The sequence below is a fragment of the Dipodomys merriami genome, unplaced genomic scaffold (genome assembly GCF_024711535.1).
Source record: "Dipodomys merriami isolate MVZ:Mamm:240054 unplaced genomic scaffold, mDipMer1.0.p SCAF_6, whole genome shotgun sequence".
In the NCBI taxonomy this organism is placed as follows: domain Eukaryota; kingdom Metazoa; phylum Chordata; class Mammalia; order Rodentia; family Heteromyidae; genus Dipodomys; species Dipodomys merriami.
In genome coordinates this window covers 64,533,755-64,558,996 of record NW_027206179.1, presented here as the reverse complement: position 1 = coordinate 64,558,996, position 25,242 = coordinate 64,533,755, and the positions used below count along the sequence as shown (strand labels likewise).

General features: G+C 41.9%; 1 protein-coding gene and 1 long non-coding RNA gene across 6 annotated transcripts in view; one reads left to right on the top strand and one right to left on the bottom strand.

Annotated features, from left to right (window-relative positions):
• Mtus2 (microtubule associated scaffold protein 2) overlaps positions 1–25,242 on the top strand; it is a 577,850-nt gene that overhangs the window by 507,068 nt on the left and 45,540 nt on the right. For all 5 annotated transcript variants that reach the window (XM_070003044.1, XM_070003046.1, XM_070003043.1 and 2 more), the window contains one exon: positions 15,849–15,915. In XM_070003044.1, the coding sequence (XP_069859145.1) occupies positions 15,849–15,915 (67 nt within the window). The remainder of the gene's footprint in view (positions 1–15,848; positions 15,916–25,242) is intronic.
• On the bottom strand, positions 620–21,547 carry LOC138814133 (uncharacterized). Its single transcript, XR_011367908.1, has 3 exons — positions 21,408–21,547; positions 15,803–15,860; positions 620–777 (listed from the first exon to the last, which is right to left on the bottom strand). It is a non-coding gene; the product is annotated as an uncharacterized lncRNA (long non-coding RNA).

Here is a 25,242-nt window from a genome sequence, read left to right as displayed (position 1 = left end):
GCTTGCCTGGGCTTTGTTGGAGAGCTGAGCTGAGCGTCCGCGGCTCCCGGAAACGAGACTCCGCAGTGCCTTACATAATTCCTTATTCCTGCAGTCACAATGAACTGTTGCATTGGCCTCAAAGAGTAAGAACAATCCTGCCAGGATATCATTTACAGATTCTTGTTTCCTGTGCGTGTGTGTGTGCGCGCGTGTGCGCGTGTGTGTGTGTGTGTGTGTGTGTGTGTGTGTGTGTGTGTGTGCCCACTGGTACTGAGGCTTGACTTCAGAGCTTTGTTGTTCCAAGCTGGTGCCCCTACCGCTTGAGCCACACAGCCTTGCTTCTGGCATTTTGCTGGTAATTTGGAAATAAAAGACTTAAGAGACTTTTCTGCACAGGCTCAGTTTCAAACTGGGATCCTCTGATCTCAGCCTCCTGCATAGCTAGGATTACAGGTGGGAGCATCAGCACCTGGCTTTTGTAGATGATGAATGCATACCAACGTACCTGCAAAACCTAAGGCATTCCTTTCCTGCAAAGGGGGTGGGAGTGGAGCATGAAAGTAGTGTTGTTGCCTCCCAAGTTCAAACTCTTAGAAAGTTTGCTGTTCTGTTTTATTTAACAAAACAAAACGACATCCATCCTTGTTATTTACTTTCTTCATGTCAGAGAACAAAGCACAAGGGTCTGGTTTTTCCTTGTGTACTTCTGTGTCTCCCAGAGGGATCGGGGGCCAGGTGAGAACTTGAGCTTGAGGACGTGTGCAAGCACTTGCAGGACAGATGCCAGCCAGGAACCTGGAAAGGAGCATATGGACACTTACCTGTTCTGTGAACTTACTGGGAGTGAAAATATGCTTTTTGTTGTTGCTGTTGTTGTTTTGTGTCCATACTAGGGCTTGAACTCAGGACCACATCTTCTCAGTTTCTTCACTCAAAGCTAGTCCTCTACCACTTGAGCCACAGCTCTGCTTCCAGCATTGTGGTCATTCATTGAACAGAAGTCTCGTGGACTTTTCTGCCAAAGGTTGGCTTCAACTGGTATGCTTTTAATTTCATCACTAGATAACTGTTGGAAGAGTTCTCATCTCCATGATATATTTTATTGTCATGCATATTCGAATTTCTCAAAGATGCATGAAATGGAATCTCACAGGGGGCTGAAATTGCCTTCTTTCTACCCATGTGGGGAACAGTTAACTTGATAGCTTGGGGTCTAGCATGTGAGCAGGTGAAGGGAAATATATAGTTTAATTTAAATCTCATTACAAGACAGTCACTGGGGGACAGATCAGTTATCAGCTCAACTTGTGAACTTTGACCTACAGGAGGCAGAGAGCCCACTCAGAAAATTTAACAGATCCCTCAAAAGGCACTAAGCACTTTTGTTCTACTAGAAATATTTCAATGGGTTTAGCTTTTGATACAACTGAGTATGAATTAAAATATTTATGTATCCATTTAAGTACTTTTAACAAATGGAAATATAAAACATTGCCAGCCCCTTGTGGCTCCTGCCTGTAATCCTAGCTACTCAGTAGGTTGAGATCTGAGGATTGCAGTTAGAAGCCAGCTGGGGCAGGAAAAACCAAGAGACTCTTATCTCTAATTAACCCCCCCCCCAAAAAAAGCTGGAAGTAGAGCTGTGGCTCAAGTGGTAGAGTGCTAGCCTTCAGCACAAAAGCTCAGAAATAGGACCTAAGCCCTAAGTTCAAGAGAAAGCAAGCAAGCAAGTAAGCAAGCCAGAAAGAAAGAAAAGAAGGAAGGAGGGAGGGAAGGATGGAGGGAGGGGGAAAAATGGTGCTCAGTTATCTGAAATACAACCTAGGAATGCTTAAGCCCTCTTTCAAGAAGGGTTTACCAAAGGAAAAGAAAAAAATTGTTAGTTACAATCAAAGGAAAAGATATACCACATGCATAGTAATAACATAAAGTTTATTCCTAAATTCTGACACAAAAGTTTTAGTAACATAGCTAGGCACAGTGCTGTGTACTAATAATCCCAGCTACTAGGGAGGTTGAGGTATGAAGGTTGAGAGTTCAAGGCCAACCCTGACAGCATAACCAGATTCCATCTCAAAAGAGATAGAGAAATAAAAGAGAAAAAGAGAGAGAAGGGGGGAGGAAGAAGAAGAGATGGAGGGAAGAAGGTGGGAGGGAAGAAGATAGAGACTGTGATATTGTAGTAGATAGGCCCTTTGGGGAGAATGTATTTTTTTCTCCCTGTTTTCCTTCCAATCAAATTCCTGAAAATTATTTTCCTTATATCATTTTTGAATTTAGAGATTTGAGGAAAAATTCAGTATCATCTCTTTACTGATGTGACATGTTAAGTAGCTTTTACAGGCTTTAGCCTCCATACAAATTATTGCTTACTTAAAACCTGAAGCTGTATTTATGAAACTTTCTCTGCTCCCACCTATCCTTCTTGACTTTGCTTTGCTGTACTTCATCTGAGGTTTTATAGGTATATATTCCAGGTACTCTTTGAAGAAACTGAGGACTTTCTTTGGAAAATTAATAGAATCGCTTTGTTTACTTACCTACTTTTAGGATAACTTTGCAGGCAACATAGCACCACTGTTCATTTAGTCAGTAGTTACCTGTGGGCTGGGCCCTGCAGAGGAACTACAGTGTGGAATCCCACGCAGGCCCCAGATCCTCTGAGTCACTAGACTCCACAGCCTAGCATCAACATAGGTGATAAGATGGTAATCAAGTCCAGCTTAATGATTCTTTTAAATTTAAAGTAAACATTTCAGCCAGGCACTGGTAGCTCATGCCTGTAATCCTAACTACTCAGGAGGCTTGAGATGTGAGGATCGAAGTTCAAAGGCAGCCAGGGCAGGAAAGTCCATGACATTATTATCTCCAATTAATCACAGAAAAAGCCAGAGTGGTGCTGTGGCTAAGTGGTAGAATGTTAGCCTTGAGCAAAAGGAGCTCAGGGACAATGCCCAGGCCCAGAGTTCTAGCCCCAGGACCAGCAAAAAATAAAATTAACATTTCACCAGGTGCTAGTAGCTCACACCTATAATCCTAAAATATTCAGGAGACTGAGATCTGAGGATCAAGGTTAGAATCCAACCCAGACAGAAAACTCTGTGAGACTATTACCTCCAATTATCTACCAAAGAAGCCAGATGTGGAGGTATGGTTCAAGTGGCAGTGCCCTGGCCCTGATTTCAAGCCTGTCCCAGTACCATATACATACATACATACATACATACATACATACATACATTCATACATGCATACATACATACATACATACATACATATAATTTCCTTAGAACTTCATATACATACAAAACAAAAAAATGAGTAATAAAGCCAATTTGTGTTTATAATTTGACGCTATTACAGCTAAAGGTGTTGTGAAAAACATAGTAAACAACTGAACAAACATGTTCAATAACTTACTAAAAGATGGGCCTGAGAAATAGGAATCTGAAAATGTTTTTCTCAGCAATAACTTATCAGGGGAAACCAGAGAATCTTTCCTATAGTATTTTTTTTAATTAAGCAGACAAATGCATGTATGTGGGGGTCTTTGTTTATGCCAGTACTGGGCACTATCCTTTAGTTTTTTCACTCAAGACTGGCACTCTACCATGTGAGCCACAGCTCTATTTTTAGCTTTTTGGTAGTTAATTGGTAGTAAGAGTCTCATGAACTTTCCTTTTAATCATGATCCTCAGAACACAGCATGTTGGGTAGCTAGAATTACTGATGTGAACCACCATTGCAGGGCTGACACATGGTTTTTCAAAACTTTTGTGCATATGCACTTACAGCTTAGGAAAAGCCATGCAATTAACAGCATTTATTGCCAGTTTCTTCTGTGTTCAGTGGCTTTGGATTTCTCAAAAGCATGGCCTTGCCCACCACCAGCTACTGCTTTGGTTATCATTCTACTTTTCAAGAAAATGACAAGTGGTGTAGGCCTTAGTAACCCACCTGATACATTAGTGTAAAGCTAGAATGTAATAAAGTAGCCATTCTATGGCCTGACCATCCTGTCTCTGGTATTTAGTAAGGGGACAAGGAAAACTAGACCGCCACAGGCAAGGTTTCATAAAACAAAGAGAAACAAGAATTACACTTTGTAATATGGAGCAGGAGTTTCTTAAACAAGAGGAGAAGGAATGTAATTCCAAGCAAACAATACACCAGGAAAAGAGCTTAGCCCATAAGTATATAGAGTATGTTATAGAGAATTTCCCAATCTGAAAGCCAGACTTTAGATTTTTGTTTGTTTGTTTGTTTTTATTTTTTATTGTGAAAATACTGTACAGAGGGGTTACAATTACATGGGCAAGATAATGAGTACATTTTTTATTAAAGCATTGCAGCCTCCTCCTTTGTTTCCCCTTCCCATCCCTTCCCATCCTCCCCCCACCCCTCCTACCCAATTCTCCCCCCCCCCCACCAAAGTTGTAAAGTTCGTTTTCGACATGACAACTTGTACTTCTCATTGTTGCAACGGGTCCACCTGTATCCTTATTTAAACAATTTGTTTTTCCCCTTCCCCTCCACAAATTATACTGACATCAAATACAGTGAAAGCAGGGGTTATACTGTGGGGGAGGGACATACAAAGCAACAAAGAAATAATCTTATAAATGTGTTAGAAACAATCGCATGAAAGAAAAAAAAACATTTGAATACATATCTTAGGGTTCATTTCCCTAACATCACCTTATACTTGTGTAAATTAAAAAGTACAATCTGTCTCTGCAGGTTTGGTAGTTTGAACTCAAGACCTTATACTCACTTGGGTTGCTTACTTGGCTGCCGCTTTACCTCTTGAGTCACATCCCCAGTCTATCTTTTTGCTGGTTAATTGAGGATGGACTGTCTTTTGAACTATGATCCTCTGGTGGCTATGAGCCACCAATAGCCAGCTGTGTCTTGGGTTTTTAAACAGATATGTAATCTGTATAGAAAGGTTCATCTAATTTAGATATGTTGGGAGTAAGTCCATAACCCAGAAGACTATCGGAACACTGTAGTGATTCCTTTTATCTGTGAGCCAGATGTTTTTCATCCTTCATCTTCCAGAAATGACCAGTCTTAGGAAGTCTGAGTTATTAAGAGAAAGAAACCAGATGTATAGAGACTACCAACCTATTTTTCCAGTAATCTTATTTTTATATCTATTTTTATTATTATTAACTTTAAGTAGTTATAGAAATGGGTTTTGATTCAACAAGTTAGATTATGAGTACAGTGACTGTTCGATGTCACCTTTCCATCATTCTTCCCCATCATTCCCAATTCCATCTATACCCTCAAGTTACATGGTTTTATTGCTTTGACTGTCAGAGGCATAACTAACATGCAAAGAAATAATTGCAAGCCTGATAAATGTGTTACTTCTTTTTAGTCCAGAGTCTAGCTTTTCACATTAATCAAGATCCGTTCTATTTACTGATTTGTTGAACTGATTTTTCTTTGTACTTAAAAAAATTTTGAACATTTTTAAAATGCTTTTACAAGTCTGGCTTTGAGAAGCTCTGAGGTGAATAGAATTGAGCCCATGAATTTTGTTATTTCATACTTAAGGATCAGATGTCTGTGGCTCACACTTGTAATCCTAGCTACTCAGGAGGTTGAGATCTGAGGATCCAGGTTCAAAAGCCAGCCCAGATAGGAAAGTCTGTGAAACTCTTATCTCCAATTAAACACACACACACACACACACACACACACACACACACACACACACACACACACACACACACACACACACACACACACACACACACACACACACACACACCAGAAATGGATCTGTGACTCAAGTGGTAGTGTTAGTCTTGAGTAAAAAACTCAAAGACAACAAAGAAGAAGAAAGGAAGAGGAGGAGGAGGAGGAGGAGGAAGAGGAGAAAGATGGAAGACAGGGAAGAAGGGGAAGAGGAAGAAGAGGAAGAGAAAGGAGGAGGAGGAGGAGGAGAAGAAAAAGAAGAGGAGGCAAAGGAGGAGGAGGAAGGGAGGAGGAGAAGGTATTAAGGGCCCTTTAAGTTTAACAGGTCCTTGTCTCTTCTGGTCTTATATTTGGAAGTACAGTGTGATTCTTAATAGTGACTATCTTCCCTAAACTCCCAACACTGACCAACTTCCCTTGTAATGAATTTATTCTTCCCACTTTGTGTTAATGGACTTGAGTTACTTGTCATGTCTTGCTGCTTTAAGAATTATCCTGTCCCCTTAGGAGCTACCTTGCATGTGTCTCCTTTAACCTATAACATGTTGATTGTAATCTTGACTGTAATCAGGAGTTCATCATAGTTACCTTTTCTCTCGATTCCAGAAAAGCCCAAGTAACCTCTGAGAACACAAATGCACAGTCATGACTAATTTCTCTTTTTCTTGCACTTATTCTGGAATCTGGAATTTCCGAGCATTGCTTCTTAACATACCTTTCCTTTGTCCCATTAGTCTCTGTCCCTTCCACTTGCTCGTTAGTAATTCAGACGCAGATTTCCCTTGTCATCTCCAGATTTGATAGTCCCTCATTAACTAAGTCTCTTGGGTAAACAAGGTGCTTTCTTTTAACCAGTAACTCTCTTACTGAGACCCAAGGACAAAGACCGCAATTATACACTTGTAAATTTAACCAGTCTGATTTCTTTTTTTTTACAACAAGGTTTGGCGTTGCTCATTTTTTTTTCATATGATTACATGCTAAAATATATTGAAGAATTTTAGGTGTGGATGATATTTTGCCTTTGATAACTTTATATTAAATTTCATTTCAGAGAAGAAAAGCAGATCATTACATAAATGCACTGGCCTTGGTGTTAATTATATGTCAAATAAATAATACTTATTGATTAATTCTGACATAATATCAGGGCTGCCTTAAAGCCATAATAACGGAAATGAAAACCAGAAAGCCAATCTATCTCCCAAGAGATTCTGCCCCTGCTACACACACACAAGGCTATGTTATGCATCTGGCCAATGTTCTTAATATTAATATTGAAAATGAATGCAGTATTCACAGAAAGTACAATGAAAGCAAGTCTAAGGACTTATGTGTTGTATGAATGCATCTTGAACATACAAAAGAAAATGTTTCCCTAGGAAGACCAGTTCTGCCATAGTGAATTAAATCCTGACCTGAATGCATGAGTAACAAGGAGTACAGTTTCTGTGAAGAATGAAAAATTCCTCCACCTCTTGGCAATTTAGTGACTTCACATAGCCACATGAATTTTTAAACTCTCCATAAAGAGAATCCATCTATTTCCTCAGATATCAAAATTCCATAGATTTCTTATTTAACCTCTCCCTCCCTTGTGCTTCTTTTGTTTAGCTTGGAAAAAAAAAGAGTGATCCTGATCATATGTTTTTTGGATTTTCCTCATCTGAACTGATTCAGATTTTAGCTGGCTAAAAATCTAGGCAAGACTACTTGAGTCTGTGGGCTTACAGGTAGTCTTTATTTGCATCATTTATATATATATTATATATATACAAATATATATATACATACAAATTATATAGAAAGAGTATGTGAGCTTAAAGGATATATATGCTTTAAAGAATAGATAAGATGGATAGATAGATAGACATACAGAATGGGAATGGGTTATAAAGATGCTCAGAGCTACACTGAATTTTATGAAACCTTTCTCTGTCCCTGGAAGCCCACCAAGAATTCCCAAAGGAAGTTATCTAGACCAGAGGCAGAAAGAAGAAAAGAAAAAATAAGGAAGGGCTCATCTGAAGGAATGACAGAGGTTCCCACAAAGTTCCCCAGTACTATTTTGTGTCAGTGGTTCTCCTGGGCTTTGCCTAGGGAGCAAATGGCTTTCACATTCTTCTGCTTTTTTCCCCCTGGTTTTCTTCTCCATCTCCATCTTCACACAGCCTTGCCAAATTGGATTGGTCCATAATTGTGCATGCATAGATGATTCAATAAGAGAAAGAAGTGTGTGTGTGTGTGTGTGTGTGTGTGTGTGTGTGTGTGTGTGTGTGTGTGTGTGTGTGTGTGTGTGTGTGTGTGTGTGTGTGTGTCCATACTGGGCTCATCATGACCTGGGGTACTATTCCTTAGCTTTTTCACTCAGGGCTGACATTATAACCACATAATCTATACCTATGCTACAAGCTTTTTGCCAGTTAATTGAACAAGAATTTCTAAGAATTTTTTTTCTACCTAGGCTGGCTTTGAACCATGATTCTCAAATCTCAGCCTCTTGAGTAGCTAGGAATATAGGTATGAGCTACCAGAGCCCAGCTGAAAGACATGTTGCTTGCAGCTGCCTAGCAAATAGTAGGCCCACAGATGTGTTTTATAAGCTTCCTATTTCTGCAGTAGCAGAGAGTGAAGGCATCTCAGAATCCCCCAGGAGTCTGCTTTAATAATACACAGCAGAAAGGTGGGGGAGAATGGTGGAAAGTATGACATTCGTCAAGATGCATGGTACTTACAAACCATTTTGTTGAATCAAAATCCCTTCATACAACTACTTAAAAATAATTTTATAAGAGTATTAAAAAATAGTAATACACAGCTGTTGGGTAGTTGGTACATTCAAAGAGGTGGGTTAGCTGATGGATGCTCAAGTCGAGAAGCACACGGTAATACTAACAAGAAAAGACATTTTCACTTCCTATTACCAGAAGGTTCACATGGTGATAATCAGCCATCGAAACCAATAATTTCTATGGTTGCCAGCATGTTCAAGTAACTGATTGTGGCAGGCTGGCTTGGGGCTTAGCTGCACGTCCAGTTGCTTGAAGTTAATAGGACGATGTGTCTGTTGTATGCTTTGCCACATGTCTCTAGCTAGGAGCAATGAAAGGTAGCATTTCCCAGGAGTTGTGAAAGGCCTTGACATTGAGAGCAAGATCTACAAGAAAAGGTAGTTTGCTGCAAACATTCAGGACTGGAGGTAATGGGCTGAGTTGTTTCTGTAGACTACTCATGCTGGATTGCAACCAGAGTGAGATTTATAGACCAGGCTGAAATGGAAAGCGAGGAGTGCAAAGGAGAGCTCCGTGACTAAATAAAAGAGCTGACTAAGAAGATGCAGCTGCTAGCTGGGAACATAGAAGAGTGGCCCCCAAGAGTCCGTTTCTAGTTAAGCCCTTCATAAACAGTCCTTTCAGAAGAATGGCCTTCTTCAGCTTTCCCAGCTCTGGACTGTATCACTAGGATGGTTGGATGATTAACATTGACTTCTATTTTTAGCCCTCTTAAGTGAACACAGGATCTCATGAGCTTGGCACAGGTCAGGAATTTTCCACTCATCCCCTAATTTGGGAAGTGCTGATCTAACCCTGGACCAGCAGAGGAGGTCTTGCTCAGGTTCCAGGCATTCTGCCCTGTCATCACCTGGGACCTGGCATGGCTGGGAAATGAGAGCCCTGCAAAGGGAATTCCACTATACTGGGTCACCACTGCTGGGTTGTGTGGAACCACAATGGATGGGGTGAGAAAGGGGGAAACATGGGACAAGAAGTAGCAAGTAGAAAGGTCCTTGACACTCATCTCCTGCCTAAGGAACACTGGTTCCTTTGGGCATTGTTGTTGACTCATTTCCCTGTGGGTCATCCTGCATCATTCTGATTTGGCTTACAGAAAACAAAAAGCAACTTGCTTGATGCAAAGAATCCATAAAGTACAAAGGCTGATGTTTCAAATATAAGCACTTAAAGGGAGAAGGGCTGTTGCCAGACCACACAGGCTAGCTGACCTTCACAAGCCCAGGGCTGAGCTATGCCAGTGTCTTTTGCCAGAATGCATTCAGGGGCCATTGGAAAGTTCCTTCTAGAGTTATGCTATCTGAAGTTATAGCCTTCAAGGCTTGCTGAAGAGGGCCTAAACACTGGGACTGTACACACATAGCCCATAACCTACACATCAATGCCAAGGACACATACAGGTAGTGCAGGCTGTGGGATGGGGAGAAAGTGCAGCCTGGGAATTTTCCATAGAGCCAGCTCAGTCTGAAGCAGACTCTCCTCCAGTCAGTGAAAAGCTATGGGGTAAAAACTGCCCCTAAGGACCAGTGCAATATGGATCTTAGGGCTACATCTGTCTTAAGTGTAGAGAGGAGGGGAGAATCTTTCATGTGGTGCTGTTTGATGGGCAAAGGGAGTGTTGGTTAAACGTCTTGATTTTAACTAAGCACTGGTAGCTCACATCTGTAATCCTAGCTTCTCAGGAGAATGAGATTTGAGGATTGAGGTTCAAAGCCAGCATGAACAGGAAACTCTGTGAGACTTTCATCCCCAATTAACCACCACAAAGAAAGAAGTAGTGTTGTGGCTCAAGTGGTGGAGCACTTGGGTTGAGCAAAGAGCCGAGGAACAGAATTTAGGCCCTGAGTTCAAGCCCCTGTACCAATACAAACACAGACACACAGACACACAGACACACAGACACACAGACACACAGACACACAGACACACACACACACACACACACACACACCCTACCTTTGCCATAAAGCCTCAGTTTCCCTCCTATATAAAATGGGTCACAGGACCCACTGGTTGGTAGTCAGCTCAGTTCTGCATCTATGGGTCCAACCAACTGTGCATCCAAAACATGTGGGGAAAAGTGCATCCATAGTGAAAATGTATGGGTTTTTTCCCTTGTCATCATCCCTAAACAATACAGTATAGAGTTGACTAGGTATCCTGAGTCATCTAGAGAGGAGGGGTGTGTAGTTCTGTGCAGAGACAGGGCCATTTAGGTTAAGGGGCATGCATGGATTTTAGTAGCCTTGGGGAAATGGGGGATCTTGGCACATTCTCTGTATTTGTAGAAGCGAAGGATAAAGGGCCTATAAGGAGTTTGGTAAAAGCACCAATAATTTTTATTCACTACTACTTAATATTAACTATTAATAATAAGATATAAAGTAATTATTTATTATTAGAAAAGAAGATTATTAAGTTCTGGTAAGTCAGAACTTACCAGACTTTTGTTATTTTTCTCTTCACCCCCTTACCCCAACCTCACAGTTCTGGTGATGAACTCAGGGTTTTGTGCATACTAAAACCAGTGCTGTCCCACTTAGCTGCATTCCCAACCCTGGTCACCTTCCTTGTCATTTCAGGCTTATCTTTGGCCACCTATCCATCCTTGCTGAGCCATTGAATGACTCAAGTTGGAAACAGGGTGGTTGTATAGCCTGAGCATAACAAAAAAGAGTTCCATCTTTATGTATTTACTATTTTGGTATGTGTGATACTAAGGATCGAACTGCTGAGGCAACTCTAGACTCTCGGTCTCCTTGATCTCTTGCAATGTCACCTGGTTACCCAACTGGGAAACTTTATAGGGTCTTACTTTGATTTCACTGTCATATCCCCTTTCTTCTTGTTCTCATCCCTCTCCTTTCTTCTCTTGTTGTTTTCTCTTATTCTCTTCTTCTTTTGCCCTCCATCTTCTTGGTGTTTCTTTCTAAAGTGTTGTCTTTCACGTTTCACCAAAGGAAAGGGTCTGACTCTGCCCACTCTCCACAGGAAGCAGCTAGAGCAGTCATTGTCCTCATGCCTTTATTGAAGTTAGGAGTGCCATCCAAGGAGGAGGGAATGAGGGAGAGTTAGGCCTCCTCAGTTAGAAAGATAGGGATAGAAAATGATAGACATGACACATGGCTGACAACATGTGGCCCATCATGCCGTAGGTTCCCACTCAACCAATGAAAATTCCCAGAACAGACATGCACAGGCCACCAGTGCAAAGTAATCAGTGCAAAGCCCAGGGAGGAGATGTGAGAGGAACCACTGTATCATAAAAACTGTTTTACTAGAACTCTCAAGTCTGGGGCAACTTTCTATGGAAAATCTCTTTTGATGTCTTTCTTTCATTGTCAAATAAATTTTCTTTGTCTGTCTAAAATCTTCACCTGCCTATGTCCTTCATCATCAGCCCAGTATCCAATGGAGGCCTTCCCCGTCTCAGGCTTCCCAGACACTGTTTCCCAAATGTCTGATTCTTCTGGGCCTATGAAGTTCAGTAGGGTTCATTGTATGGGAGAACCCTGGGCAGAATACTGCTACCACCAACATGTGCCACTATAGAGTTGAGAAAGACTTAGGCTGTAGGTTTGAGACTACAGTTGGCTTGTTGTTAGTGTTAAGTTCTGATTCACGGCCTGAATCTTATCAACGTATCACTCTGAGAACACCACATATAGGTGCTATTCCTAGACTGATAAGTGCAGGTTTTCAGTTCTCTAGCTGTGTTAGAAGATGTTAATATTCAATATTAACATCAAAGGATGTGAATATTCAAAATTAGCCTTGAAGTAGAAGGCAAGTTCATTTTTTGCAGTAATTTAAGATGACCCTTCTCCAAAACACTACATTTTATTAACTTGTATAACAAGTTGGTTATCAGCTGCCCATATTACTACTGGTAGAACAAGTTCATAAGCTCTATAATCCATCTGATTAGATATTTGCTTTGTCCCCTTCCCCCTTCTGAAGTGTGTGTGTGTGTGTGTGTGTGTGTGTGTGTGTGTGTATGTGTGTGTGTGTGTGTGTGTGTTGGTGCTTGAACTCAGAGTTTGGGCGCGATCCTATAGCTTTTTCACTTAAGGCTGGTACTCTACCACTTGAGCCCTAGCTCCACTTATAGTTTTTGGTGGTGGTGGTGGTGGTGGTGGTGGTGGTGGTGGTACTTTACTGGAAATAAGAATCTCACAGACTTTCCTGTCTAGGACTGGCTTTCAACTGCAATCCTCAGACTTCAGCCTCCTGAGTAGCTAGGATTATAGACATAAACCACTGGCACTTGGCCCAAATTCTTTAACTGTGTCAGAATTTAGAGTAGGAGCCTAGGGATATGACTCAATGCATGTTTAGCATATAAAAACCATTCATTCTATCCCCAGCATTGCACACGCATGCATACATATACAAACTTACAATCTAGATAGTCAGTAAGGTGCTGAAAAAAACAGATATCAGGGGCTAGGGGTGCAGCTCAGTGACTGAGCATTTGCCTAGCATGTTCATATCCCTGGGTTCTATCCCCAGAACACATCCTATATCATACATACATACATACATACATACATACATACATACATACCAGAGCATAAGGCTGATATCAAAACACATGTATGCATTTTATAGGCTAACTTATTTAAACTTTATAACAATGCTGTCAGCAGCCATTACATGGAGGTGGCCTGGTTTAATGGACCTGAGAAAATGTCCACTATCAGGTTTTTGCTAGCCCTAAATTCAGGGAAAGCAGGAATGTTATGGGGTAGATGGAAGGAGGAGGTTTATGGATAAGATGAGAGTAGTCTATGCACATTGCTGTAACAAAATGCCATCAGCTGGGCACTGTATAAACAGTGGAAAATCATGTCACACAGTTTTGGAGGACTGGTAGTCTTAAGATGGAGGCTCCAACAGATTTGGTGTTTGGTAAGGGCCTGCTTTCTCATAGACAGTGTCTGTCTGTCCTCATGTGCTGAAAGGACAAGGCTGTTCTCTGGGCCTCTTTTTATAAGAGCACTAATCTCATTCATGACCTAATCCATTCATGACCTAATCCCATTTATGACCTCATCAATTCCCATAGGCCCTGACTCCTAACAGCACTGCCTTGAGGATTAGAGTTTCAATATATAGCACAACATTCACATCACATCCATTTCCCCTCCAAAATTGTTCCATTGCCACACTTTTAAGAAAATCATTAGCTAATCATGGTTAGTACCTGTGAGTATAACAGATCTATTTATAATAGTTTTATTTTTGACATGATTAATTATCACTTTTTTAACATGATTAATTAGGCCTTTTAGAGAGTTCTAGACTCTCCTAGGAACATAAAATAATACCCCTGTTACCTGAGTCTAAGTGCCCCAGACCCAGAAACCAAATTGTGAGAATTGCCTGTAGACCCACTGAACACAGGTTCATCAGAGATGATGAAACCAATGGCAAAGGTGATTGGTAAAGAACTATGTATGCCTGTAACCTCAGCCATGAAGAAACTGAAGATCAGGAGGACTAAAGTTCAATACCAGCCAGGGAAACAGTTAGTGAGGTCACATCTCAATGAACAAGTCAGTCAGGGTGACCTGCACTTGTAATCTCAGATCTACAGAAAATATAAATAGGAGGATCAGGGTCAAAAAGTGTGTGATCCTATTTGAAAACAAATAATGAAAGCAAAATATAGTCTGGAGGCATGGCTCAAATGGTAGAGAACTTGCCTAGTAAGCACAGAGCCTTGAGTTTAAACCTCCCTGCTAAAAGAAAAAGGACTGTGTAATAGCCAACTTTCTGGCATTGTAATGAAATAGCTGATATGATTAACTTAAAAAGAAACAAAGTTTGTTGTTTTGGTACACAGTTTTAGAAGTTCTAGTCCAACGTTAGGTGGACCTATTGCTTTGGGCCTCTCAAGTATGTGTCCTGGAGAGCAGAAGTGGGAAACACATTGTAGAATAAACTGTTGACTTCATGACTAGGAAGCAAACAATAAAGAAGAAGGGGCAGGATCCCCTAACCCTCCTAAAAGAGCTCCTGATAGGCTTCGCCTCTTAAAGACTCCATAGCCCATCCCATAGTCTACCCTAGGGCCTTTAACACGTGTACTCATAGGGGACATTGAACAGGCAAACTAGAACAACATTTTCAAGGTCCTGAAGGTTCTTTTCATTATATATTTGGTTTACATTTTGGCCAAAACTCTCTCCCTGGAAATCAGTTTGCCTGATAGTACGTCTGATTGAATGACAGTCTCAAGCACCATCTTTTACCATTGTTAACATTACATAATCACAATGCTAATCAATAAAATCATAACAAACAAATGTGGCCCATTTGTATCTACTTTTGTTACCTCACAGAATGTATTTGACTTGAAAACAACTAAGCAGTTGTTGAGCTGCAAATGTATCCATTACCTTGTTTCTGTTTCCTGTTTCTGCTATTGATGCTAGTCATGCAAGAGTTTGCTAACTTTAATTACTGTTGTTTGGTTCCAGTTTTCCTTATTCATTAGTTAGCTAATTAGATATGAATAAATGGTAAGTTTAAAGGAATAAAATTGGCTGGGTTCTGGGGGCTCACACCTGTAATGCTAGTTACCCAGAAGATTGAGATCTGAGCATAGTGGTTTGGAGCCATCCTGGCCAGAAATGGCCACGAGGTTCTTATCTCCAATTAACTAGCAATAAACCAGAAGTAGAGATGTGGGTCAAGTGGTAGAGCCTCAGCCTTAAATGTAAAAGCCAAGTAAGGGTGAGAAGTCCTGAGTTCAAAGGGATAATTGGTCAAAAATCATGCTGGTGGGCTCCAGTGTCTCATGCCTAGCTACTCAGGAGGCTGAGATCTGAGGATTGTACTTCAAAGACAGGCTTTTCTAGGCATGAGACTCTTATTTCCAATTAAACATCAAAAAAGCCAGAATCATAGCTGTGGCTCAAGTGGTAGAGTGCTAGCTTTGAGCACAAAAGCTTAGGGATAGCATGGGGGCCCTGAGTTCAAGTCCCAGGACCAGCACACACACACACAAAAAAAGTCCTTAAAAAAACATAGTAAGAATTAGCAATATATAGTAACATATGTCAACATATTAATGTATAGGACACAGGCATGCAAGGAAGCATGCTGGGAATGCCATATAGAGAAAGCACAACCACAGGTATGATTATATAATACAAGCTTTGACATTTGAATGATTATGAAAGAAAGAGTCCAACTTGACTTACAAGTTTTTTTGTATGCTTTTATAATGAAAACAGTGTATCTCCTTAAGAGCTGGACTTACAGATAATTGCCTAATATGATTCATGAATGAAACATATGAAAGTACGTACCTAACAAAAAACCAGGGGACTCTCGGTATCCGTTTTGTTTTTTCAGAATGAAAGTGCCCTTGTGAAAGAGAAAGAGCTGTCAATCGAACTTGCAAACATCAGGGATGAAGTTGGTAAGTAGGGCATGGAACATAAGGACCATAAATAATGCCTTTTTTTCTGATTCCTATGAATGTATAACAAGAGCCATTTTGTCCCCTGCAATAATGAGCAGTGTCATTCTGCCTAGATGCCAGCAGGATCTTACCAAGCACGGCAGTAGGTTGCTGGTGCCTCATAGGGAGCCATTAGCTTTACATGTCTGTTGTTAAAAAGACAGCTTCCTTAACAGTTGGCAGGGAAACTAATCAGGCCTGACTCTGCCGTTCACAGATGGGAGCACAAATATCAGGCTGCATTGTTGGCCAATGCGATGGTCTAGTCCAGTTAGCATCCTAAAAGGTTTTACCAATAGATGACGATCCCTAGGATCCAGGGATATAATGGAAGTTAGGCTTTCTTTCTAAGCCAAGGACCAGCATGGGTGTTTGCCATACTCCGATTTCCCAATCTCATTTTCTTTTTGACCACTTAGTTGTTATATTTCCCCAGGAATAAATCAGTAGTAAAATAAACATGGCCTCTTCCACTGGCCTGTGATGCTTTGCTTTATCGGGAACATTTCTTCTCCCTCTATTGCAATCATGAGATGCAGGTATGGCCTTCTCCATGAGTAAAGGGACTGGAGCCATCCTGGCCATCCTTGACTTGTGGCCATCCCTGAAAGTCAACCGAAAGCCATCCTTCCCTGGGGACCACTTAGATGTAGTGAGTTTCAAACTTTGCTTTCCCTGACTCTTTCTTTAATGTAGAATAGAATCCTTTTTAAGATTTTTTTTTCTTTCCTCTGTGGTGAGGCTTCTTTTTTTTTTTTTTTGCTGGTCATGGGCATTAACTCTGGGCCTGGGCACTGTCCCTCAGCTCTTTAGCTCAAGGCTAGCGCTCTACCACTGGAGCCACAGCGCCACTTCCGGCTTTTTCTGTTTATGTGGTGCTGAGGAATCGAACCCAGGGCCTCATGCTTGCAAGGCATGCACTCTACCGCTGAGCTACCTTCCCAGCCCGGTGAGGCTTCTTTTGTCATTAACTAAGTGAGCAATGATCACATATCCTATCTGAGGGGAATAGACCCTTCAGGAAGACATTAAGTAGCAGTGTTGTATGTCAGCCACAATTGGGGGGCCAGGGCAGGAAGGGATCCAGAGCTACAGTACCCTTGGCCCTAGCCACCTCTGGCCTCTTGGAGGAGCAGCTTAGGACCTAACCTAAGCTTTCCTGAGCAAAGCTAGCCTACATAGACAAGAGCAGCACTTAGATGATGTTCCTGAGAAGTTGAGACCCAAGAGAGCTTTACTGATCCTACTAGATGGAAGTATAGCTGCCAAGAAGGGAGAAGTGACATTTCTCTGGCTCCCTTCAGGTTTCCTGAATTTCCATCTTTTTTTCTTTTTGTTGTTATTGTTCTCATTCATGATTGAGTCTCATTCATGAAATCCACATCCTCTCCAACCTGCTCTTTATTAGGTCTCACCCAAAGGCATTTTAGATCATAGGACCTCACTCCCGAGGCTCCATGGCTGCTGTCTCTTTTCCCTCACCTGAGTTCCTTCTCCATTATGGCTCCATGTGTGTTCACTAATTTCCTTTCCCCATATGGATCCCCCCCATGTGTTTTCACCAGAGTTCCTCCCCTACTGTTATTCCTATGTGTGTTCATCTGAATTTCCTCCCCAGTGTGGCCAAGATCTAAAAGACTGCCTCCTCTGTGTCCTCAAATGAATTCCTTTCCCAGTGTGATCAAAAATCCATGAGCACAGCCTCATTGTCTTCACTAAAGTTCCTTTCTACTGTCTTCCCGAGTGGACAAATCCCACTCAGGTTCTCAAAAGATTTACACGAGTGATTTCACTCTGTCAAGAAGGAAAGTTCAGCCAGATGCCTATAATTCTAGCTACTCAGAAAGCTGAGATCTGAGGATCACAGTTCGAAGCCAGACTGGGCAGAAAAGTTCATGAGACACTTTTCTTCAGTTAACTACCAGAAAACTGGAAGTGGCATGGTAGCTCAAAGTGGTAGGCGCTAGCCTCACACAAAAGAGCTCAGGGACAGTGCCCAGGCCCTAAGTTCAAGCCCACAACTGGCAGGAAGGAAGGAAGGAAGGAAGGAAGGAAGGAAGGAAGGAAGGAAGGAAGGAAGGAAGGAAGGAAGGAAAGAAGGAAGGAAGAAAGGAAAGGAAAACTCCCAGTACTCACCCTTTCTGATAATTGACATGCTAAATATTAAGGACCAATTTCATTTCTCTCCAGGAAGATTTTGCCATTATTCACCAGCCACTGGTTCTCCATAAGACTTGACTGTTAAACCTGTGTATATGAACATGTGTGCAAGCATACACACAGCCCTCCTCAGTGATGACCTCTGCAATTTCCTTAGAAGAATATTCCTTCTCTTTCTCCCTTATCAAAAACATAGTGACTCCATCTAACTGCAAGACCTACCCTTCCAGCTTCACCCCCCTCAGGCCCTGCTCTCTGAGATCACTTCTTCCTAGAGGAGCTGCAGAAGGATTTTGACTTATGCTGACCTTGAGGTCAAAGCTCAGATATGGGTACAGAAGCTGTGAGCTCTTGGTCTTTTTCCTGCTGAAATAATAGGCCCACCCTCCAAGAAGGCTCAGGTAGCACTGTGGGGTCAGCTCAGAAGCTTAGGGGAAAGGCTCTAAAATTCCTGTGTGTGTGTGTGTGTGTGTGTGTGTGTGTGTGTGTGTGTGTGTGTGTGTGTGTGTGTGTGTGTGTGTGTGTGTGCGCGTGCGTGCGTGCGTGTGCGTGTGTGTATAGTTAATTGGAGATATAGCTCACAGATTTTCCTTCCCAGGCTGGCTTCAAACTCAGATCTCATCCTTCTGAGTAGCTAGGACTAGAAGAGTGAGCCACCAGTGCCTGGCTTCAGCTTTGCCACAATCTGAAGGCCAAATGAAACCTCATACCTCTATATATTAAGTAGGGAGATCTAAGCAACTTAAACGTTTGTATACCTTACTGACCATTGCAAAATCTAGCAGAAATTGGAAGAAAATATATTTTTAGTTCACTTAAGGAGCCACAATTGCTTACTAGTGGCATGTGTAGGCTAGTGGGCCCTGCACATCTTCAACCTTGGAATCAGATTGGACAAGGCTACCCTCATGTCCTGCTCCACCTTGGTATTTTTGTCACTGTACTTTGTGTCACAGTTGCAGTCAAACCCTCAGCTTCATAAAGGCATTCTGTCATGGAATGGAAGGGAGAGCTACTATAGAGCTACTGTCAAAACTGTGGACTAAGGGTTCCCACTGTATTGCCCTGGGAATTTTCAGATATCCTGTTAGGTTTATGTGATTTTGCTGCTGTGACTTAGTGTGCCTTGGCATACAGCTTGGGAACCAAGGCTTAGGGGCAGGTGTCTGCCCATGGTGGCTAAAGGATGTTAATGAGAAGAAGGGGTTCCTCAGAGATATAAACAATGTTACGGGAATTGTTCCATGGAAATGCCACCTTCTGCCACTTTCCTCTGTGAGCAAGATACCTCACCTTCACATTCAGAAGAAGAAACAGATTTTTCTCCAAAGTTTTCTAAGTCCATCTCAGAGAATGCTCTCCATGAAATGGGTGAGGTATAGATGGTTCCAAGGCTTGGTGGTTCCCAACTTCATAGGACAGGTTATTTGGCCTCTCTGCCCTTCAAATTCCCTTCCAAAAACTGAAAGAGTAAATCTCTGACAAAGCATTCAATGAAGGTGACTCATGTAACTATTGGGTGTAGCACTTTGAATCTAAAGATAGTAGAACAAATTCTCCTGAGGTAGATCCTCCCCAGAGAGATTGCCTGCACAGGCTTTGGATCTGGTGGTATGTACCAGATCCAGATGGGTCGGGTGTGCCAATCCTAGCATTTTCCGGAAACTTCTAAATGCATTCAGCTTTGGGTCTAAGTCATTTGATTTCTGCATTGTGCTAAGAATAGAACCAGAATTCATCTGCCAAATGGAAAAGGCTATTGCAGACAGAGCAAGAGATCTCTGGCAGTACCACACCTGCTAATTCAGATGAGCATTTATCCTGGAGAACCACTTCATCTCCTGTCCACTGTAGATACAACACGTATTTATGAAAGGAGAAAAAACAGGGGAATATGTCCACTGTAAAGCCCATAATTTCTGGGGGCAGAATGTATCCATTGAAGGAGAAGAGGATTAATGATCCAGAGAGATGTGACATCCCTACCCCTCTGCAGCAGCCCTGCCATTATCCACACCCCTTCTCAACCTTACCAACAAGGCCCCTAGAAATAATGGAAGGTGGGTCTGTGGGGAGAGACTGGGGGTGAGGAGGTAAGATTAAACTTTTTCTATGTGTGTGCCAGGGCTTGAACTCAGGTCCTCTGTGCTGTCCCTGAGCTTTTGTACCCAAGGCTAGCACTCTACCACTTAAGTCATAGCTCTACTTCTGGCTTGCTGGTAGTAAATAGGAGATAAGAGTCTCATGAACTTTATTGCCCAGGCTGGCTTCAAACCATGATCCTCAGGTCTCAGCCTCCTGACTAGTTAGGATTACAGGCATGAGCCATGGGCTTGCTTAAGCCCATATACATCACAAACTACTGCTCTAAATTCTACTGCTATCTGCCCCATGCCCTTGAAGTAAATCAGTTCAGAGATTTATTTTTTATTTTTATTTTTGCCGGTCATGGGGCTTGAACTCTGGGGCCTGAGCACTGTTTCTCAGCTCTTCAGCTCAAGGTTAGCACTCTACCATTTAAGCTACAGGGACACTTCAGGTTTTCTGGTGATTTATTGGAGATAAGAGTTTCATGGATTTTCCTGCCCAGGATCCTCAGAGCTCAGTCTCCTGAGTAGCTAGGATTACAAGCGTGAGCCCTGGTACCTGGCTCAGTTCAGAGATTTTTAGCATCTGGTCACCATCAACTTCAACCTTGATGATTCTAAGAATCATGTAAATGCTTCCTTGGCTAAAAGAACCAAAATAAAGACTTTCCCTAGAGCCTACCCTGGTTGGTAGAATCAAAACATTTAAGGTTGATTCCTATCTACTCTTTTTTTTTTTTTTTTTTTTTTGCCAGTCTTGCCCTAGAACTCAGGGACCTGGGTGCTGTCCCTGAGCACTGTTGCTCAAGGCTAGCACTCTCCCACCTGAGCCAAAGCTCCACTTCTGGCTTGTGGTAGTTAATTGGAGGTAAGTCTCATAGACTTTTCTGCCTGGGCTGGCATTGAACCATGAACCTTAGATGTCAGCCTAGAATTACAGACAGAATTACCAGAATTACTTGGCTCCTAGATACAAAATGGATGTTTATTAAAGTCAGTAAAGTTTTGAGATCATTGAACACATCAGAGAACAGGGTTCTGATTTGGTCAGACTGACGTCTAGGGAGGACCCATAGGTAACTGGGGATGGGCATAAGAGAACCAGGCTCCATAGCTGAGGACTCCTGGCAACAGGAGAGGCTAAGGAAGGAAAGTACAGGTGGAGAAGAGTACAAGGAAAAGGATGCCAAAGGCAAATTCTACCTGTTGGGAATTATACATAGGGATGTCCCAGCTCCTGGAATACGGGCTTCTTCCTTCACCTTTGTCTCAGATAGCCTGGGGCTAGTAGGTATCCAAGTAAGCTACCTCTGTGAGTCAGGTGAGTTTCAGTATCTAACCAGTGAAAGTCATTCCCAGCTATGTTTGTGGCACATCACATTTGGAATACTTTCCTACTGTGACATCACTGGTGGAACTATAACAGAATCTTCTAGAAGAACATGTGGTTTGACTAGTTCCCCTACTTTGGACTAGTTCCCCTACTTTGATCCTGCTTACACAGAAACCTCTGAAAACTGATTTACAAAGGAACATAGAATGCATTCCCTTGAGAATGATGGCTTCTGACACAAATTGGGGGCATGGTGCGATTTTTCACGCCAACAACCAATTCTCCCATTCCAGTTGGATATCCAAAGTTTCCATTTAAGTCTGACTCCTGTTGTTACAGACCACTTAAGGTTGAGCTCAACTCTACAAGATCTGCCCCCACTGTACACCCTGGTCCCAAGTCCCAGAGACTACCTGAACTTCTGAACAGCTGACTGTAAGCTCAGAGGTTCCTCCATCTTCCTCGTCAGGTTCTATAATTGGCACAGGGAAGGTGTGAGGGGCAGGGGATGGAGGTATGACCATGCCACCTTCCCAGCCTCCAAGTGTTTCCCAACCCAGAAGCTCTCTGATTATTTACAAACTTATCTCTAGCATTTTTCTGCCTCCTAGAAGTCAAAGGGTTGAAAGTACCAGTTCTGTAATCAATAATTATTTCTAGCGATCAGTCCCAGCCTGAAACTTCTACCCAGCCCCACACTACCCTTTGTAATTAAGTGTGATTACAAAGAGACTCAATAGTAAAAGAATAACAAGGCTGGGCTGGGAAGGTGGCTCAGTGGTAGAGCGCTTGCCTTACATGCATGAGGGTTCGATTCCTCAGCAGCACATAAGCAGAAAAAAAAGCCAGAAGTGGCGCTGTGGCTCATGTGGTAGAGCGCTAGCCTTGAGCTGAAGAGCTGAGGGACAGCGCCCAGGCCCAGAGTTCAGGCCCCACGACCCGACCCCCCCCAAAAAAAAGAATAACAAGGCTGATGATAAAAAGTAATGAGGAAGCCACGCACTCCTGGCTAACACCTATAATTCTAGCTACTTAGAAGGCTGAGATCTAAAGATTGAATCTCTAAGCTAGCACCACAGGAAAGTCCTTGAGAGACTTATCCCCAGTTAACTACCAAAAGGCTGGAAGTAGAGTATAGGCCCTGAGCCCCCAACCCCAACACACACACACACACACACACACACACACACACACACACACACACACACACACACACACACACACACACACACACACACACACACACAAACAAGGCAATTCAAAAATGGACATTATAACCAAACAGAATTATACATGTTTTCTGATTGCTAAAAGCATTTTTTCTAAAAACATCAATAATGAGCCAAAGTTTGTCAGATTGTATAAAAAAGCAAGACTCAGTGCTGGTAGTTCATACTTGTAATCCTAGCTATTCAGGAGGCTGAGATCTGAGGATCATGGTTCAAAGCCAGCCCTGGCAGGAAAGTCCGTGAGACTCATCTCCAGTTAAGCACCAAAAATGCCAGAGTAGAGATGTGGCTAAAGTGGTACAGGGTTATCCCTGAGCAAAAAAGCTCAGGGACATTACCCAAACCCTGAGTTCAAGCCTTAGGACCAGCATAAAACATAGACATAAACACACACACACACACACACACACACACACACACACACACACACACACACACACACACACACAAAATAAAACCAAGACTCAATTATGTGCTACCTAAAGAAACCTATTTAAATGGACATAAATAACTTAATGTAAAAGGATCTGCATTCAAACCACATAAAGCAAACTTTAGAATATTACTAGGGATTAAGATAGCAATTATGGTGACATTGTCCAGAAAGAAATATACTCATTCCTTGAGTTATGTAACTGTAACCTCTCTGTAGCTCACCTTTATAATCCTAAAATAGTTATTATATAGTTATTATTTTTTATATTTACCAATTTATCAAAAAGCTAAAACAATAACTTAACAATAGAGATACCAAACACAATTAAGAAAAACCAGAACTGGAAGGAGAAATTTAAAAAAAAATACAGGGCTGGGAAGGTGGCTCAGTGGTGGTAGAGTGCTTGCCTTGCATGCATGAGGTCCTGGGTTTGATTCCTCAGCACCACATAAGCAGAAAACAAAGCCAGAAGTGGTGCTGTGGCTCAAGTGGTAGAGCGCTAGCCTTGAGCTGAAGAGCTGAGGGACAGCGCCCAGGCCCAGAGTTCAGGCCCCACAACTGGACCAAAAAAAAAAAAAATACACAAGTGACCAAGCTCTGGTAGCTCCCACCTGTAATCCTAGCTGCTCAGGGGACTGAGATCTGAGGACCATGGTTCAAAGCCAGGCCAGGCAGCAAAGTCCATGAGACTCTTATCTCCAATTAACTACCCAAAAAGTAGCAAGTGGAACTGTGGCTCAAGTGGGAGAGTGCTAGCCTTGGGCAAAAAAGCTCAGGAACTCTACCCAGGTACTGAGTGTAAGCCCCAAACCAGCACAAGACAACAAAACAAAAACCAGAAAAGAATACTTCTTAGTAACATGTGGTTCACAAGAGGTAACCACAAGTCAAGTTAGAATAGATAGATGATGATAGATAAATGGATGGATGAATGATAGACGTATAGGCAGTTAGACAGCTTTGAGAACAAATATCTATTTCTGTGTGTGTGTGTGTGTGTGTGTGTGTGTGTGTGTGTGTGTGTGTGTGTGTGTGTGTGTGTATGTGTTGGTGGTATGGTTGGAACTCAGGGCCTTGTACTTTCATTTGGCTTTTCCCTCTCAGGCTGGTGCTTTGCAACTTGAGGTATATTTCTTTTAAATAGCTTTGAATGAGAATACAAGATAGCAAATTTTGTAGGATGTACAATTCTCTTATCACCAGAGTTTTCTCCTACTATTTGCCCAACAAAATTTGGGAAGCCACCGAAAATATACTCAGCACTGTTGTGCAAAATCAGATAGAGAGGGAGTCTTTATTTGAAAAAAAATTTGGTTTACACAGTTTAATATCTTGTCAGAAAATGAATGTGGCAACACAGCTTCAAATATTCTGATTTCCTTGTGAGCTGGGCCATGCAGCATTACTTCATCCAGGAATTCTCCTCCTCTTATAGGAAAAAAAATATCTGTTCTAAGCTGGGAAAAATTTAAACCAATGATGTCAACTACTATGATTAAATTTTATTCTCGTAAATGCAATTTTTCCAGAGCAATTTTAGCTTCTCTCCCAAACAGATACTTACCCATGTAATATCAGAACCACTAACTCCCTGAAATGTACCAGAGACTAGGGTTGGTTGCCATGGAAAATACATTATCAGCTACAATTTCGAAAAACTACTACACCTTTTTTTTTTTTGAGACAAAGACATTCCAATTGTCAGCAGCACATTTATAAAATTCTGCTACATCTACATGCATAGCACATTCTAGCTATTTTAATGTAGATGTTTGTTTTGTGCGCTCCTAAAATATTTAATCTTTTCTGAATAAAGATAATTGGATTAGCCAGTCACAAGTGGCTCATGCTTATAATCCTAACCATTCAGGAAGCTAAGATCTGAGGATCAAGGTTCAAAGCCAACCCAGGCAGGAAAGTCCATGAGACCCTTATCTTCAGTTAACCAGAAAAACAGCCAGAAGTGGAGGTATGGCTCAAGTACTTGAGTGTTCATCTTAAACAAGCCAAGCAAAAGCACAAGGCCTTGAGTTCAAGTCT